This window comes from Ahaetulla prasina, chromosome 7 (assembly GCF_028640845.1).
Source record: "Ahaetulla prasina isolate Xishuangbanna chromosome 7, ASM2864084v1, whole genome shotgun sequence".
In the NCBI taxonomy this organism is placed as follows: Eukaryota; Metazoa; Chordata; class Lepidosauria; order Squamata; family Colubridae; genus Ahaetulla; species Ahaetulla prasina.
The window spans coordinates 85,522,071-85,541,525 of record NC_080545.1 but is presented as its reverse complement, the minus strand read 5'-3'; the positions used below and the strand labels follow the sequence as shown (position 1 = coordinate 85,541,525).

Below are 19,455 nucleotides of genomic sequence, written 5' to 3'. Positions count from 1 at the left end.
GATCTCAAAGTCAAGACTATCCTAGGTACCTTATTTTCTAATGCTTAGGTCAAGGGTGTTCAAACTTTAAGACTTGTGGACTTCAACTCCCAGAGTTCCTCAGCCAGCAAAGCTGGATAAGGAATTCTGGGAATTGAAGTCCACAAGCTTTAAAGTTGCCAAGTTGGTTTAGGTCAGTGGTAGTCAACCTGGTCCCTACCGCCTACCGGTGGGCGTTCCAGCCTTCATGGTGGGCGATAGGGGTTTTGTCCGATACTTTCCTTTTTTTAATTTAATTGACTTTTTAAAAAAATTTCATAGCATTATTTAAAAACATTTTCATTAGGTTTTCATAAAATTCCCTGTGACAATTTAAATTTCTGAAAATAAACTATTTGTATCGCCCGTGCATAAATTTAGTTCATGTTACCTAAGTGAAACTAGATGGTGCTATAGTGCGACCGCAAACGAAAGAGCCTCATCCCAGAATAGCTTACGCATCTTCCCACACACCACCCAGCTGTAACAGACAAGTAGAGCTGGTAGCCGTCGCCCCCCACAACCCAATCCATGATGCGCGAGAGGCATGCACAGATGACGATACACGGCACATTACTGTGGAACCAGTGGGCGATTAGAAAATTTTACTACTAATAGAGATACAAAAGTGGGCGGTAGGTGTAAGAAGGTTGACTACCCCTGGTTTAGGTGAAACCAGGGGTGAAATCCAGCAGGTTCTGACAGGTTCCGGAGAACTGGTAGTGGAAATTTTGAGTAGTTTGGAGAACCGGCAAATACCACTTCTGGCTACCCCGAGAGTGGGGTGGGAATGGAGATTTTGCAGCATCCTTCCCCTGCCACCCACCAAGCCACACCCACAGAACCAGTAGCAAAAAAAATTTGGATTTCACCACTGGGTGAAACTGGTTTTATGTTCATAATTTGGGTAGCTAATCTGGCACCACTACACATGATGGACTTCAATTGAGGAGCTTTTATTCTGTTTCCTCATTTTACATAGAAAAGAAAATGGTTTGCAGTGAGATAGTAGGCTAAACGTGGTTCCCTACTTTGGACCTGTTTAGTAAAAGAACCAGCGAAGTCTGGGATGGTGTTTCTCAACCTTAGCCAGTTTAAGATGCCTGGACTTCAATTCCCAGAATTCCTTGGGGTGATGGTGGTGGTGCTTGTTGCAGTCCACCATCTTAAAGTTGCCAAGGTTGAGAAACTCTGGTTTAGGAATCTTTGTATTCAATTACCTTTGCAAGCAGGTGTTATGGTCCACAGGGATTAAGTGGGGGAGGAATCTACCATTGAGATTTTGGGGCAGTGCTGACTAGGGATTATGGGAGTTGAAGTCCAGTACATCTGAGGGGACCTGTTCTATCTTTTCTTAAAGGCTGGAAAAATGTGCAATGAAGTTTTTAAGACAAATGTAGGATGTCTAGCCACTCCTCTGCAAGTGAGCTGTATCTCATGAAAGTTTATGTCTTTCGATATGATTTATTAGTCAGGTGCTTCTAGACTCCTAATTTTTGGCTATAGTAGGCTAATATTGCTGTTCTATGACTATCATAGAACAAATTGTATGTTATAGAACATACAATTATAATTATAATTATAGAACAAATTGTATGTTATAGAATATACAAATTCTATGACTATCATAGAACAAACAAAACTATCAAAGGGGTGGTCAGGGGCTAGGACGTTGAGCTTGTCGATCGAAAGGTCAGCAGCTCGGCGGTTCGAATCCCTAGTGCTTCCGTGTAACGGGGTGAGCTCCCGTTACTTGTCCCAGCTTCTGCCAACCTAGCAGTTTTGAAAGCACATAAAAATGCAAGTAGAAAAAATAGGGACCACCTTTGGTGGGAAGGTAACAGCGTTCCTTATCCCTTTGGCGTTGAGTCATGCCGGCCATATGATCATGGAGATGTCTTCGGACAGCGCTGGCTCTTCGGCTTTGAAACGGAGATGAGCACCGCCCCCCTAGAGTCGTCAACGACTAGCACGTATGTGCGAGGGGAATCTTTACCTTTACCTTTATGACTATCATTAAGTAGTGTATCATTAAGTGTTAAATTTGTACCCTATGACTATCATTAAGTGTTGTACCTTGATGAAGGTATCTTTTCTTTTATGTACACTGAGAGCGTGTGTGTCCAATTACACTTGGCCAATAAAAATTCTATTCTATTCTATTCTCTTACGAGTAGAAGATGTATTTCTTCTTTCTGGTCACAAGGTGTCACTCTAATCATGCATTTCATTCAAAGACTAAATGTGAAAATAAGAAAATAAGACTTAATAATGCATGCTGCATGGTTCATATATGGTGGATTTCCATAACACACTAGCCTAAACCCTGCTTTGGGCACATTATGCCAACACCCAGTTTTCTGAAGAAGACACTGATCCTGGGAAAGGTGGAAGGAAAGAGGAGATGAGGACAATTATCAGCAGGATGGATGGATTCAGTTACAGTGATGGCAACCTTTAGACCTGAAATAGGTTAGAGATAAATCACCATGGAGAAAATCTGTGTGGTTGCTAGGAGTCTAAAATGACCAGGTGGCACAACATCAATTAAGTCTATACGTATAAATTCAATATACCTTGGTATATGTATCAAAGGTTAGTGGTGAACACAATTTCAGTGTGGACTTCAAGGAAAGGAGGGGCATTCCTTTCTTCAATGTTACTACTTTAGTATCTCAGTTTATTCACCAATGCTGAGAATGACCGAGGGGATTTTGGAGAAACTATGTGACTATTTGGCAAAACCTGATTTAAGTCCAGGATAGGAAGAAAACATCAGAAAGAAACTCAAATTACTTCTATCTTAGCTCTTTGCTCAAGCGTGCCTACCGTTCCTGTCCTATTGTTTTCTTTCGTTATATCCAATTAATATAGTTATTACATACTCATACTTATATATATGCTTATATATTGTATAGTTATTACATGCTTATGCTTATATATACTGTGTGACAAATAAATAAAAATTAAAAAAAATAAAATAGAAGGGTAAAAGGAAGAAATATATTGTGAGGCTTCAAGATGAATGCCAATCTTTCAAACTGGGTCAGATCAGGAAAAAGTTTCTACAAAGGATATTGAAAGTCAACTTAATTGATACAGGTTATCATAACAGAATCTTGACAGGATTTTCCATCCCTCCTCCTTATACTCTTCTTTTTAACCTTTTCTTCCTGTTTTTGGCATGAATGTTTTGCTAACTGCTGTGGCCTAATTAGCCCAAGGTCATCTCTGTGGCTCTTGAGAATAAACCAGTTGTGCGCTGGTCAATAAAATCCTTCAAAATACTGTCAGGATTATACTTTGCTTGGAGAATTAGAACTGATCAACATTTTCCTAATTGTTTAGCAGGATCCAGCAAATCTGAGATGGGAGATCAACAAATCCTATTGTGGCCCATGGGAGGCAAGTCCACTTTTATTGTATTAGGTTTTATTTCAATAAAGACCACACCTTTTTTCCAAATATGGAATTTAAGGGCTTATGATAAAATAAATTCAGCAGAATTTTAATTTCACAGTAATGTACCTAATCTACAGCTGCAATAGAATAGAATAGAATAGAATAGAATAGAATAGAATAGAATAGAATAGAATAGAATAGAATAGAATTCTTTATTGGCCAAGTGTGATTGGACACACAAGGAATTTGTCTTTGGTGCATATGCTCTGAGTGTACATAAAAAGACAAGATACATATATGGTTATATTATAGATCCTTCTGACTCCAATTCAGTGTTAGCTCCTTCCTGAACTGGAGCTAATAAATCAGTGCAAGAGATCAGAAAAGTCTTTAGCTGAGAACTACATTTCCCAGGAGGTATTATGATAGATGCCTGACTTATACTAGCTCGTGCCAAGTTTGAATTCCCTAATTTGGAAAAATATACAGTTTTGACAGTTGCTAAGTCTTCAACAATTTTTCCACTCTTTTGAACAATACAAAGGAAGAGAAGAATTGAAGTAAGGGACTGAGGTAAATAAGTTAACAGTCTGCAGATGTTCAAGCTTGTATGTTTGCTTCTAGAAGACAATTGGGATTTAGTTTACAGCAATGCTTCCAAAATGTAGGTAAATTACCCCAAATTGGGTGAAAGTGATTTTTCTTTGGGTAACAACATATGAACATCCCAATCACTTTACGTTAAGTCATTATAAATATCCCTGTCAGAATTAGGGATGTTTACATTGACTTAAAGTGTTTTACCTACAAAGGACTTTCTGATAAATGGTTTTGTGTAACAAAGGAAAAAGTTTGGAACTCTGAAATTAATCATATTCCTATTTCCAATTAAAACAGTAAGGAATAAATGTCCATATCTCAGCTTCTTCTGAATAGGAAGTCTGCAGTCCAGCATAAATTAATCACAGTTTTTAAGATAATTAATTGTATGCCCTGGCATGAAAGCAAGCCCCATTTAATGATAGGGGAACGATGCCTGGCCTAATTTTATTTTATTTTTTATTCTTTAATAGCAATAGCACTTAGACTTATAAACCACTTCACGTATTGTCCCCAACAATCTGGATCCTCATTTTAGCAGCCTCAGAAGGAGAGAAGGCTGAGTCAATCTTAAACCGGTTGGAATCGAACTCCTGACAGCCGGCAAAATTAGCCTGCAATACTGCATTCTAACCAAAGAATCCAAAACTAGCATGCTGCAAAGGAAAGAAAAGCCATCGCCTCAGGCATAACCTGCAGCTTCATTAGCCATAGAGATATTCCTAGAAAATAAAGTAATTACTACATAATCCAAGTATAGATTCTTGTGAATGGCTGTACCAACAACAGCATCCATTTTGTGAGACTGGACACGGCATGCTCTCAAAATTCCAAATATATCTTTAAGGGCATTTTGCATATAGTTTCTCATCCAATCCAGCCAAAAGGTAACATCCTTAAACCCCATTAATTGCAGAGAGTCAAAGCTATTCCATGCGTTAAATTTTCCCACTGGGATCAATCATTGCCAGTGTAAAAGAAGAATTTTGTGTAACTGACAGATTGGCATTCAATATTTTGAATGCAAGTTCATTCCATAAAAGGTACTGACTCACCTTAATTGTAGCACATGCAATCCAATTTAAAAAAATTTCTAAATTAGTGCTATTGAAGAGATTAATGACGTTTTCTGTCATGCCAAATAATTGTTTTGCACTAATACAATAAATACTTCGGGGAATATAGGTTTTCCTGTTTAATCTTTTGCCCTATAGAGTGTAGTGTGGGATCACACAAAATCAGTCTCTTGATTTTCGTATCACCTAGACTAGTAATCTAATATTAGAATCTGAAATAGGAGCAGGTGAACATTATCATCAGCACAACCACAAGATAAGTGACACCAGGCCAGATGTTCCTTTTGGAAAGACAAAAGGATCCTTGGGGATCCAAGGTTGGGAAAGCTAAGCTAAGGAAACCCACTCAGAATAAAATAGTTTAAAATACAGCAGTAGACTTGTATATCGCTTCACAATGCTTCATAGCCCTCTCCAAGCGGTTTACAGAGTCAGCCTATTGCCCCCAACAATCTGGCTCCTCATTTTACCGACTTCAGAAGGATGGAAGGCTGAGTCAACCTTGAGCCGGTTAGACTTGAACTGCCAAACCGCTGACAGCCAGCCGACAGCAGAAGTAGCCTGCAGTACTGCATTCTAACCACTGCGCCACCACGGTTCTTAAGCTACATTTTAATATTTTTAATAGTACTGTTAAAATCGAATATTTTTCACATAAGCACAACAATGTATATTACTTTGAAAGAAAATCATTATCATTTAAAATCTTACTCGGTACTCCCAAAATTACTTTTTTCAAAAGGCAGTAGGTCTTTCTTGATTTTTTTTTTCTTTGAAAATGAAAATGTTTCACTTCTCATCCAAGAAGCTTCTTCAGTTCTGCTTCTTGGATGAGATGGGACAACCAGTTTTAGGTTTGGGATAACCATGACCTGGATAATTGAGAATTTCCACAGACACTTACTGTCTGTGATTGTATTGTACTTATCTCCTTTTACCCTCTTCTCTGGTAACCTCATATTTCTGAAGTTAAAGGCCCAACTTACTTTCTTTCAATGCATGATTTCCACCATTACCTGTCCACCTGTTTTTAGCTGCTTTTATGTTGTTTCTTAGTTTTGAATATCACCCAGAATCTACTGGAACATTTTTAACATTTTTATTTATTTGTTTATCACATTTAGGTACCACCCATCCTCTCAGAGTGACGCATACATTGATATGGAGACCATACATTAAATACAGCATTTGTTGGTCAACTGAAATCAGGCTGATCCACATCTACAAATCATGAATTCATTTTAAAATGTATCTGAACCAGTTTCTTCCACCACCCAAAGCAGAATTTTCAACCACCCAGATAACAGGTCAGCAGTTTGGTGGTTCAAATCCCTAGTACAGGCCTCCTGTGTGAGTAGGGGGTTGGACTAGATGACCTTAAGGTCCCTTCCAACTCTGTTACTGTTACTCAGGGATAGGAGGAAAGGGATGTTTCCATCACAACCTAAATCGGCCCAAAGGTCACCTGACTGCACTTCAGCCAGGTGATGCTTAATGAAGGACCTCAGATTCCTCCATGACAAAACCTGCATCAGTTTATTTATTTATTTATTTATTTATTTATTTGTCACAACAGTATATATAAGCATAAGCATGAAATAACTATACGATATATAAGCCTATATATAAGCATAAGTATGAAATAACTATATTAATTGGATATAACGAAAGGAAACATTAGGACAGGAATGGTAGGCACGCTTGTGCTCTTATGCACGCCCCTTACAGACCTCTTAGGAATGGGGTGAGGTCAATGGTAGATAGTTTTTGGTTGAAGCTTTTGGGATTTTGGGAAGAGACCACAGAGTCAGGTAGTGTATTCCAAGCATTAACAACTCTGTTACTGAAGTCATATTTTCTGCAACCAAGATTGGAGCGGTTAACATTAAGCTTAAATCTATTGTGTGCTTGTGTATTGTTGCGATTGAAGCTGAAGTAGTCTTTGACAGGAAGGACATTGTAATAGATGATTCTATGAGTTAAACTCAGGTCATGTCGAAGGCGGCATAGTTTACCTGGTTAAACATTAGTTTAATGCAGGTAGAGATAGGATTGGTTCATATCTGAATTGTGAATGAAGACAATATCACAAAGGCACAGTGGGGAAAGTATTTCCTGGGGAACATTTGTGTTTCAGTTAGATTTAAATAAGGAATCATTCATTCATTCATTCATTCATTCATTCATTCATTCACGAATGAATGAATGAATGAATGAATGGCATATATGACCTACCTGTTTTTCTTGAAGCCCTTTCAAAATGTAATATTTAAAGTAATATTTGGGGCAGGTGATTAAGTTCCCTGAGAATAATGATGTTAATTGCAATACATTTTATTTTAATCAGAATTCAGTCAAATATAGATATTTGTTTGAGCTCTGCTCATTTTTCAGCCCCAGCCCTATTGATTTTGTAATGGATCTCCACACTACACAAAGTTGGCAGGAAGACTAACTTTAATCTGGATTTAAACCTTCCTTATATGTTCAGAGGTATAAACTCTTTTACAGTTTTACCTACCTGACAGCATGGGTGAAGTGGCCTTGTAACTTATTTTTTTTTACTGTTCAGACTGGAAGAACTTGAGGGCAATAACTCAGAGCAACTACAAAAGGGTTAATGCAAGCTTGCTTTGCAAAAGCTTGCAGTTTTCCCGCAGTTGCTAGGAGACGTTGCCCAAATCTCCAGGATGGATCGGCTAATTAAAGATCATCCTGGTGATAAAATGCTCCTGCCTTTGTATCCCATTGGCCAATGCAACTGTCATTCCAATTTCTACTTGAGGAATAGCTGAATTGATTTCGGGAACGGAATCTTAGGTTCAAATATATGTCTATAAATTATATATAAATTAAATATAGATAATATTGCACCCAACTGTTTGAAACTAGGAAAATCTCAGGCTTCTATCTGGTGGAACGGATTAATTTTGAAATATGTGGTAATGGAAGGATACTAGAGTTCAATAGATGCAACAGATACAGAGTGAATTGGACCATCTACCTTTGTAAAAGTAATCTTTTGTATTTACTTAAGTAAAAGCTATTGCAAGCAAGAAGTTGTTGCTAAATAATTTCTGAAAGTGATTTTAATTTCAGAACCATTTGTTTATTTTGAAGCTACACATTAGATGCACAGTCTTTCTTAGTTACTGTGTGCTTCTCTGGGATTAAATTAATATAATTCATAATAGAAATGTACTGGAATCAATTTTTCACTACAAAACTTGTGGGGGTGGGGAGGTTGCATTGGCTAGAATAGCTCATGCTTGCTGGGAAATTCTAGAACAGTGACTCTCAACCTTTATAGTGCTATGACCCCTTTAATACAATTCCCCATGATGTGGCGACCGCAACCATAAAATTATTTTTGTTTTGAATTTATCGCGCCTGAAACTGTATTGACTAGCGATCTGAACTGCTTGCGATTGCCTTGAGGACGGAGGCATTAAAGCGGAGACTCCTCCCCTATTAAGTTTATCGCAGCTGAAACCAGATTAGGCTAGCGATTGGGAGTGATTGCAGCTGGCTTGAGAGGGAGACATCCGAGCAAAGATTTCCCTCTTTTTTAATTCATGGCACCTGAAGCTGAATTCGGCTAGTGATTTGAAGAGCCTGCAGCTGGCTTGTGGAGTCAACCATTGAAGCGCGATTCTTCGACTCGCAAGTATACTTTCCATATTTCCCATGGTCTTAGGCAACCCCTGGCAAATCGTCATTCGACCCCCAACGGGGTCATGACCCACAGGTTGAGAACTGCTGTTCTAGAAGCTTAAAGTTGCCAAGGTTGAGAAACACTGGACTAGATCTTTTTCATCTCAAAAAGTCCTAAGAATTTGATTTCTAATTAATTATCTCTGGGCACTTACTTACCTCTCAACACTAGAAAAGCAGAAGGAAGTCAGGACTGTTATGTTCGGGAAGTAACGAGGCTGGAGACCAGGGTAGTGACAACAGCTCTTTAATATAGGGTGAACCCAGCAACAGGCTGGGGGAAAAACCTCTCCTTTTATACAGTTCTACTGGAAGCTTCGTCCAATCAGCAACGTGCTGATTTCCCGCTCAAATATTTAAAGGTACAAACATGAATACATAACACTCCTCCCCTCCCAGAAAACACTTGTCTCTATTTGCATATTTATTTACATGTTATTTTTCGACGTAGTCACGCAAATAACCTGGGCGTCTCCTAGTTCTTTCTGACCTGCGCGGTTCAGTTCTGGGTGGTGTTTTGAGCTGGTCGGAGGGGCTGTTTTCTCCTCCCAGCTCCTTCTCTGAGCCAACGGGCTCCGGATTATTGGCCGACTCTTTTTCTTGGCCATCCGGCCTTGGATTACTTTTGAAACTTTCCCTGCTGTTTCCCTCGGGAACCTGATGGCGTCGCTGGAACTCTGGGACCTCAGCTAAGTCTTGCGCCTCCCCCGGGTCATTGTCAGCTGTGAATTCAAATTGGTATTGGTCATGATCTGTTTCATTTGGTTCGGTTTGGTCAGTTATTCGTTTCCTTAACTGATCTATGTGGCGCCGCCACACTCTGTTGTCCGGTAGCTCTACTACGTACGATTTTGGGCCGGTTATCTTTATTATTTGCCCTGCGAACCAACTAGGGCCGTCCCCATAGTTTCGGGCCCACACCCGGTCGCCTATGCTCATTTCCCTTGTCTTTTCTAGTTCCCCCTTGTAACCCTCGGGTGTGTAATGGGGGTTCAAACGGTCAAGTGGGCACCGGAGTTTCCGTCCCATTAGTAATTCGGCTGGGCTTTTCCCGGTGGCCGTGCTTGGGGTTCTGTGCTGGACGGCTAGGAAAAAGTCTATCTTTGTTTGCCAGTCACCTGGCTTGAGCCTGGACAATGCCTCCTTAGCGCTCCGGACGGAACGCTCTGCAAGGCCATTCGACGCAGGGTGGAAAGGCGCAGAGAGGGCATGTCGGATGCCCTCCTCTGCCAGGTATTCTTCAAACTGGGCTGCCGTGAATTGAGGCCCATTGTCGGACACCAGAGTGTCCGGCAACCCGTGAGTTGCGAATAGGTGGCGCAGGGTTGCGATTACTGCTTCGGCCGTAGTGGATTTCATGAGTATGATCTCCAACCATTTAGAGAATGCATCAACAACCACTAGGAACGTTTGGCCGTGGAAAGGGCCAGCAAAATCAATGTGGATTCTTGACCAGGGACCTTGGGGCTTTTCCCATTTCCTGACTGGGGCCGTTGGGGGTAGAGGTCTGGACTCTTGGCAAGCCTGGCATTTCCCTACCCTCTCAGCAATCTCTGCGTCCATGAGTGGCCACCATACATAGCTTCTAGCTAACCCCTTCATCCTTACGATCCCTGGGTGACCCTCGTGGAGGAGGTCCAATACCTTTCCCCTTAATTTATCAGGAATTATTACACGATCACCCCATAACAGGCACCCCCCTTGAGCCGAGAGCTCATCTCGTTTTTTAACAAATTCTTTGAACCGTTCGCCCGGCGCAGCGGGCCACCCTCTCTGTACCCAACCGAGTACAGTCCTTAACACAATGTCCCGGTATGATGCCCGAGCCACTTCCTTAGATGTGACTGGGCCAGAGTCCAACGAGTCAATAAGTAGGATGGGCGTCCCCGGAGTGGGGTCTTCGGTCGCCCCTGGTAGTGGGCATCGGCTTAACGCGTCTGCATGCCCCACTTCTTTTCCTGGTCGATGCTGCAGCTTGTACGAGTAAGCGGCTAGGAATATAGTCCATCGGGTCAAGCGTGGCGAAAGTGCCACAGGCGTTGGGCGGTCGCCAGCCAGTAACCCTAGTAGCGGTCTGTGGTCAGTCACGATTTCAAAATTCCGCCCAAAGACATACTCATGGAATTTTTTAACCCCTGACACAATGGCTAGTGCTTCTTTGTCTAATTGGCTGTAGTTTCTCTCTGGGGAGGACATCGTTCTAGAGTAAAAAGCTATAGGGGCTTCTGTGCCGTTCGGAAGTCTATGGCTGAGCACAGCCCCCACCCCATAAGGGGAGGCATCACAAACCAACACTAGGGGTAATGTGTCGTGATATTGGATGAGCAGGCTATCACTTGAGAGCAGGTTCTTGACTGCTTCGAAAGCCCTATTTTCTGTCTTTCCCCAAGACCAAACAGTATTTTTCCCTAAGAGCCTATGCAGCGGTTCCATAGCAGTTGCTTTGTTCTTTAAAAGACCGCATAGAAATTCACCAATCCCAGGAATGCCTGCAGCTCTGCTTTGTTTTTGGGCGCTGGAGCCTTCCTAATTGCCTTAACCTTGCTCTCAGTAGGGTGAATTCCTTTCTTGTCTATCCGTAGCCCAAGAAATCGACGATTCGACCCCTATCTGGCATTTGTTTGCCTTGACTTTTAATCCGCTGTCCGGAAAATACCCAAAACCTTTCTTAAACGCTCCCCCAATTCCTCCATGTTTTCCCCTGAAATTAGGACATCAAAGTAGGGGACTACCCCTGGGAGCCCCTGCAGTAGTCGTTCCATTAGGTTTTGGAACAACCCTGGTGCCACACTGACCCCAAATTGCAATCGGGTGCACTTGAATGCCCCCCTGTGCGTTACAATCGTTTGGGCTTCGGCTGTGCGGGCGTCTACGGGCAGTTGCTGGTAGGCTTGGGCCAAGTCTAACTTCGCAAAGACTTGCCCTTGCCCCAAAGAGTGCAATAAGTGTTGCACCACGGGAACCGGGTAAGCGCTTTTCTGTAAGGCTTTGTTAAGCGTCGCCTTGTAGTCAGCGCAAATTCTAATTGACCCGTCCGACTTTATTGGGGTGACGATTGGCGTCTCCCACTTTGCGTGATCGACTGGCACCAAAATCCCCTGATTTATGAGCTTGTCCAGCTCCTTATCGATTTTTGGTTTTAGGGCAAAAGGGACTCTCCTCGCCTTAAGCCTAATGGGGGCTACCTGGGGGTCTAAGTTGAAGGAAATAGGGGTCCCCTTGTACTTGCCCAGGCAGTCCTTGAAGACATCTTCGAACTCGTTAAAGAGAATGTCTTTCAGGTTACAGTCACTTCTGTAGATGCCAGTCACTCCCATGCCCAGGGCACGAAACCAGTCTAGTCCCAACAGACTGGGCAGAGTTCCTTCGACGATCGTGATGGGCAGGGTCTTCTTGTGTGGACCGTACTGACTCGGACGGAGGTGGTCCTCGAACAGGGATGCGATTCCCTGGTAATCGTGGACTCGTAGCCGTTGTGCTTGCAGGTGGCGCCGCGACGGACGGCAGCGACCGCCAAAGTGTCCCAGGACATGATGGTGATCGCTGATCCCGTGTCTACTTCAAGCCGGCACCGTACTCCCTCTATTTTTGGCTTGGTGAAGATCTTCTTCTCCACTTTGGTCGAGGCGCGGCCTATGACCACAGTTGTTTGGTTGGAATCCGCGCCTTTTTTGTTTGAGCCAATCGCGGGTCGCCTTGCCGATTTCGCGCCTTGATTGGGCGATTTGAATTTTCGGCGGAAGGTTGGGCCGCACGACAAACTTGAGCTAGGTGCCCTTTCTTCCCACACCGCCGACATGTCGCGTCTTTAAACTTGCAGCGTTGGCGCTGGTGTTGACCCCCGCAGCTTCCGCATTCGTCTCGGTCCCCTTTGTCGCGTTTCTCGGTGCGGCAGACCCCTTCCTCATCTTCACCGTCGGATTCGGTCTGAACCTCCTCCTGGTGCACCGGAGTTGCCTTCGCGCTCGCCTTTTGTGGGACCGGCTTCTGCAGTGTCTCTGCCGCTTGGGAGGACATTTCATGTGCTCTGGCTTCGTCCAGAGCGTTGGTCAGCGTTAGGTTGCTCTTTGCTAGCAGCCGTCGCCGCAAACGGATGTCTTTGACCCCTCGGATGAGTTGCTCGAGGAGCACCTCGTCTAGGTCACGGTATCCGCAGTCCTTGGACGCTTTTCTTAGGGCGGCCATGTAGTCACCGATGGATTCGCCCTCCATCTGCCTTCGCTCTCCGAATTCAAACCGCCGCACGTATTTGGACGGCGTTGGTGCGAAGTGGTTTTTTAGTAAAGTCTGTAAAGTTGGCCACGACACCGACTGCAACGGCGTTGGCTCTGCCAGGGCTTCCGCGATATCAATGACCTCTGGACCACAGTGGCTTAGGAAATAAGCCCTTTTTCGGTTATCTGGAACTCCGTGCAGTTCGTTGGCTTCTAGGAAGCTTTCGAAACGGGTCATATACGTCCCCCATTTCTCTTTAGCCGGGTCAAACGGTGCGGGCGGAGTGTAACTGGCCATCTCCGCTTTTCTGCCCTGGGTTTGCTGGGTTCGGGTCTATCGTGCTTCAGCTCGGTTCTGGTTCTCCTCAGCCTCGAAATCCCACCTTCGTCGCCAATGTTATGTTCGGGAAGTAACGAGGCTGGAGACCAGGGTAGTGACAACAGCTCTTTAATATAGGGTGAACCCAGCAACAGACTGGGGGAAAAACCTCTCCTTTTATACAGTTCTACTGGAAGCTTCGTCCAATCAGCAACGTGCTGATTTCCCGCTCAAATATTTAAAGGTACAAACATGAATACATAACAAGGACAGTATTAAAAAATGATCCTGATTATCTTCCTCACCCAGTCATGTGTAAGTGACACCTGAACTCAGAGACATGAGTTTTAACTTACCTGTAGGCAAGATCATTTATATTCAGTGTGAAGATAACTTTTCCCCCATTAGCACTTTTCAGCTAAGTTGGACTAAAATAGGTTTTTGTTCCTTTTTTGTTTGCAAGAAAGATTTTAGCTGCCATTGACTTGCCTGCTTATTTTGGGTCACACTTTTTTTTTAATTGCTGAATGGATTAATGTTAGGTCTGGGTTAAGGTTAGGATTATTGATCAATGGTGGACGATTACCTCTGTGAATTCATGCACTTACACCACAACTGCAAGGATGTTGCGCCAATCCTTTTCATCTGGTGGCAGGCACCAACTTTTCCAATCTGAGAATTTCAACCTTGAGGTGAGCAAAGAATGGAACAAAACCCTTAAAATGTTTTTTTTAAAAACCCATCTTTGCATGCTTAAGGACTGGAAACTTTTGAAAACTAAAAAACGTGAGGGTGAGATTCTCAATTGAAAGTCCGGAACGCAGCCTGCTTGCTCTTTGTGACTTGAGTGAAATTGGAGAAGGTGCAAGAGAAAAGTTGGCGGGTCATCTAGGGACCACCAAGTCCTAGGAACATTGCTCTGAATAATCTAGAGGTGTTGACTCCTTCTGGAACACCTCCAGGCAGGGTCCCAACTCTCAAAGACAAGAAACACTTAACATTCCTCTTGTACATTGGTTCTCTTTATCAACGAGCCCTAAATGGGTCCTCTTATGAGACATCTGCGTTGTGTTGCAGCAGCCCTGAGCACGCGTTGAAGTGTGGCTGCCATTAATAACATTAGTGCCGACTGATCGCCTAGAAGCAACCCATGCAGAGGTCCCGAAGTAAAATGAAATGTATGATGAATAATGAAAGCAAATTTTTTTTGGGTGGGCAAAGGTATGGTGCTTGGACTGTCATAGAAATCATTATGATACCGTTAATTGGCTGAAAAGTATATAAGAGACCACTGCTTTGGCAATTGTGCATGCGTGGATTGTGGCCCTCAACCTTGAGCTATTGATATTCTCTTCTATTGGGAATGTAGAATTAGTAATAGAGCAGGTCTGGCAGTCCTCTATGCCCCTCCTGACTCTGGACCTTCTCCATCTGGCAAATCATTTAGGAGTTGGATAGGTGGTGGGTTTCAAAAATTTTTACTACCGGTTCTGTGGGTGTGGCTTGGTGGGTGTGGTGTAGCTTGGTGGCAGGGGAAGGATACTGTAAAATCTCCATTCCCCCCCCCCAATCCAGGGGAAGGTTACTGCAAAATCCCCATTTCCTCCCAATCAGCTGGGACTTGGGAGGCAGAGAATAGATGGGGGCAGGGCCAGTCAGAATTTTTACTACTGGTTCTCCGAACTATTCAAAATTTCCGCTACCAGTTCGCCAGACCTGGTCAGAACCTGCTGAAACCCACCCCTGAGTTGGATTTAGGAGAAAAACAGGCAAAGCTGGGGGGGGGGCAGAGTTAAATGTGTCATCGTCTCAGAGTCCTTGTGTTGCCATAAATTGAATTCCTTGAATTCCTTGAATTCCGTTGACCATTAACTAGGACCAATTTAGTGTTGACCACTAATTGGCTAGATTGCTGTGTATAGGCTCGAATATAATAAATGTTCTGTGCTGCAATTTAAATGAATGGTCCTGATCCTTTGCACTTGACAATTCCCCATTCACAGTGGCAAGTCTTCTCTCCAAGAAATTATGACGCTCATGGCTCTTTTATTTTCTTTACGCATGATTTAGTGGCAATAGGTCAGACATGAAGGTCTTATTTATGATGTCTGACGTTGCCATTTCAGTGCTTTTCATTGACTTCACTTAAGGAGTGTTTTGTTCTGGGGGAGGGGGGTCATATAATCACCATTTGTGACTTTCTCAGCTGACTTCCAACAAGAAAAGGCAATGGGGGAAACTGGATTTGTTTAACAATCGCGTCATTCATTTAACAACTGCAGTGCTTCACTTAAGCCTGACAAAAAAGATTGTAAAATCGGACATGACTCACTTAACAACAGCTCTGCTTAATAATGGAGTTCTGGTCCCGGTGGTGGTCGTAAGTTGAGGACTACCTCCTGGCTGAAGAACCATCCTTGGAAGGAGACAACCAATGCAAGGCAATCAGGCAGTCAGACACAGGTAGCCTCCCCCCCATGGTAAGATAGCAGTGGTGGGATGGCTGTAACATAACAGTAACAGAGTTGGAAGGGATCTTGGAGGTCAGCTAGTCCAATCCCCTGCTCATGCAGGAAACCTAGACTAGGAATTCGAACCGCCGAACTGCCGACCTTTCTGATTGACGTCTTAGCCACTGAGCCACCTAGCCAGGCTATAGTCTACTGTAGCATCAGTAGATTACTTTGTGAGCTTGTGATACAGTTCTTGAGCCAGAACAGGCTGAGTTCTGGTTCCAGGTGAAGAAAAAGAACACAGTGGATAGAACACTTCTTCTTAAATGTTCTATTAAGAAAAACCTGGTTTTGAAATCAGGAAGCTGAGAATTTCTTCCATTAAGATCTTATCTGAGTTGGTGTTGGAAGCCCCCTAAATATAGCTTCCATGTTATATTCCTGGTACTGATAAGAGGATAATTTTTGTAGTTCAGGGTTGAAATGAGAGGTCCTTAGTGCTCTCTGAGCTTTGCTGTTTTCTTGCAGACATTACCCAATGCACTGAAATGATGGTTACCTAGTTTGGTTAATGAAGTGTCTGCACGAAAACAACCCAGCTCAGACAGCATGGTGCTATTTGGCAGCCCCTGTTCCGGTTCCTTGCTATGAAATAAGGTCTAGGAGTATTTCCTGACCTTATGAACTTTTCCTTTTCCTTTTGATCCTAGACTTTATTTATAGCTTTGTCTTTACCATCTGGATTTAAAATCTTGTACTTGATAATAGTTGATTCCAGCTTCAGGAATCCAGTCTGCAAGCATTTTTCTTTCTTCGTGCATCTTTCCTACAAGGTCAGAGGTTCTCAAGCTTTGTCCCCTACTATTGTGACCTCTTACGATGAGCAATGAATTTGTGCAACACTCCCCCACAAAATAAAATGAATATTTTTTTTAAGGTTGAACCAAAAATCAACCTTTTTTCATCGAATTTCAATCTAAAGTATATATCTCATTATCTCAGTTTACATCTAGCAAAGTAGAGATTAAACAGTAAAATACAAGGACAGAAATTGACACAAATTAAGGTAGCCAGAGAATAAAATCAAAGTCATCCAAGTAATGTTTTAAAAATCTAAGAAACACTGTTTTGTTGGTGAATGTGGAAGTTAAATAGAATAGAATAGAATTCTTTATTGGCCAAGGGTGATTGGACACACAAGGAATTTGTCTTGGTGCATATGCTCTCAGTGTACATAAAAGAAAAAATACATCTGTCAAGAATCATAAGGTACAACACTTAACGATAGTCATAGGGAACAAATAAGCAATTAAATCATATTAGGAAACAGTCAATATAAATCTTAAGGATACCAGCAACAAGGTTACAGTTGAACAGTCATAAGTGGGAGGAGATGGGTGATAGAAACGATGAGAAGATAAATAGTAATGCAGACTTAGTAACTAGTTTGACAGTGTTGAGGGAATTATTTGTTTAGCAGAGTGATGGCATTCAGGGAGAAACTGTTTTTGTGTCTAGTTGTTCTGATGTGCAGTGCTCTATAGCATTGTTTTGAGGGTAGGAGTTGAATGTCCAGGATGTGAGGTGTCTGTAAATATTTTCACAGCCCTCTTTTTGACTCGTGCAGTATACAGGTCCTCAATTGAAGGCAGGTTGGTAGCCATTGTTTTTTCTGCAGTTCTAATTATCCTCTGAAGTCTGTGTCTGTCTTGTTGGGTTGCAGAACCAAACCAGACAGTTATAGAGGTGCAGATGACAGACTCAATAATTCCTCTGTAGAACTGGATCAGCAGCTCCTTGGGCAGTTTGAGCTTTCTAAGTTGGTGCAGAATATTCTTTGTTGTCCTTTTTTGATGACGTTTTTGATGTTAGGTGTCCATTTTAGGTCTTAAGATATGGTAGAACTTAGAAATTTGAAGGTCTCTACTGTTGATAATGTGTTGTCTAGTAATGTAAAAGGTGGTAGGGGAGGGTTTCTCCTAAAGTCCACCACTGTTTCTATGGTATTGAATGTGTTCAGTTCCAGATTGTTCTGGTCGCCCCACGAGGCTAGTTGTTCCACCTCCCGTCTGTATGCGGATTCATCATTATCTCAAATGAGACTGATCACTGTTGTGTCATCTGTGAACTCCAGTAGTTTAACAGATGGATCATTTGAGAGGCAGTCATTGCTATATAGAGAGAAGTGGAGAGAGCACATAGCCTTGTGGGGTCCCTGTGCTAATTGTACAGGTATCTGATGTGATTCTGCTTAACTTCACCTGCTGCTTCCTGTTTGTTAGGATGCTTATGATCCATTTACAAGTGTGTTCAGGTACCACTAGCTGATTTAGCTTAGTTAGAAGGATGTCTGGAATGATGGTGTTGAATGCTGAACTAAAATCTACAAAGAGGACCCTTGCGTGGGTCTTTGGAGATTCAAGATGTTGTAGGATATATTGCAGAGCCATATTAACAACAACATCTGTTGATCTACTTGCTCGGGATGCATATTGCAGGGGGTCTAACAGCAGATCTATGATGGTTTTCAAGTGAGACAGCACTAGCCCTTTAAAGGTTTTCATAAGAACAGATGTTAGAGCAACTGGTCTGTAGTCGTTCAGTTCCTTGATGGTGGGCTTCTTCGGCACTGGGATGCCTAAAGCCTAAAAAAAATGAAGATTGTTCACTTGCATGAAAAAAAATATAATTCGCTTTTCATACATCATTATAAGCTAGACGTCTGTCCCAATATGCCTGTTGGTGAAGCTTAATATAATATGTAATTTGGGCTTCAGTCAATAGAAACCAAAGAACAAAAGCACACTTCATTTTAATGTTTGTTAATTGCTTTGCCCCTTGGTTGTTTTCTGGGCAGACAAAGCCAGAATTCGACATTCATAGAATGGTCTAAGTTTGTTTTTCTAAGTCTTGGACAACACATTGGCCACCTCTGCTTATAGATGGTCTAAATCAGGGGTCTCCAACCTCAGTAACTTTAAGACTTGTGGGAGTTGAAGTCCATGAGTCTTGAAGTTGCCAAGCTTGGAGACCCCTGGTTGAAATCAGTGTTAATATTTAGAACGGTGTGCAAATGAAGTTAGTATACAAATCCAAATGTGTGACAGAATTTCACAACGGGTTTCATTACTGAAAAAACTTCTGTCTTGAATCCTCCACATAACCTCATGCGGTGATGTGCTTGTGGGTACAAGCTTTATATTGACAATTATACCATGGAACAACTATAGACCGACATGGCTTTCTAATCCAGATTTGGGGATTGCAATGCAAGCAGATTCAATAAATAATAGCAGGCAGAAAAGAAACTGATACGAAAATACATGTTTTTCCTTGCTGGAGCAGAACAGGGTAACATCTTTCCAAACAGTTAATAAAGAAAGGAAGAAATGTAGACATCTACACCAATATACATCATTATCGTCTCCCTCATAGTTCTGTGTGTCTGTGTTTCTTTCATTGGAGCAGGAGATTCAGGGGTGGGCTGCTGGGGGTTCTCAGGGATTCGGGAGAAACTCTAGCTAAGATTCTGTGCAGTTTGGAGAACCCCCAAATCCCACTTCTGGCTGACCCCACCCTCCCCCACCCAGGAGTCCCCACGTGGGCCATTTTGGATGCAGGTAAGTGCAGGGCGCACATGGAGACTCGGGGAGGGGGGA

The 19,455-nt window shown here is 42.6% G+C and overlaps 1 protein-coding gene across 1 annotated transcript; it reads right to left on the bottom strand.

Annotated features, from left to right (window-relative positions):
* Positions 1–4,702: 4,702 nt before the first annotated feature.
* Positions 4,703–11,126, bottom strand: LOC131202579 (uncharacterized protein K02A2.6-like). Its single transcript, XM_058191685.1, has 2 exons — positions 9,796–11,126; positions 4,703–4,742 (listed from the first exon to the last, which is right to left on the bottom strand). The coding sequence occupies exons 1-2, from the start codon at positions 11,004–11,006 to the stop codon at positions 4,703–4,705; spliced, it is 1,251 nt and encodes a 416-aa protein (XP_058047668.1). The 5' UTR covers positions 11,007–11,126.
* Between the last annotated feature and the right edge of the window lie 8,329 nt (positions 11,127–19,455).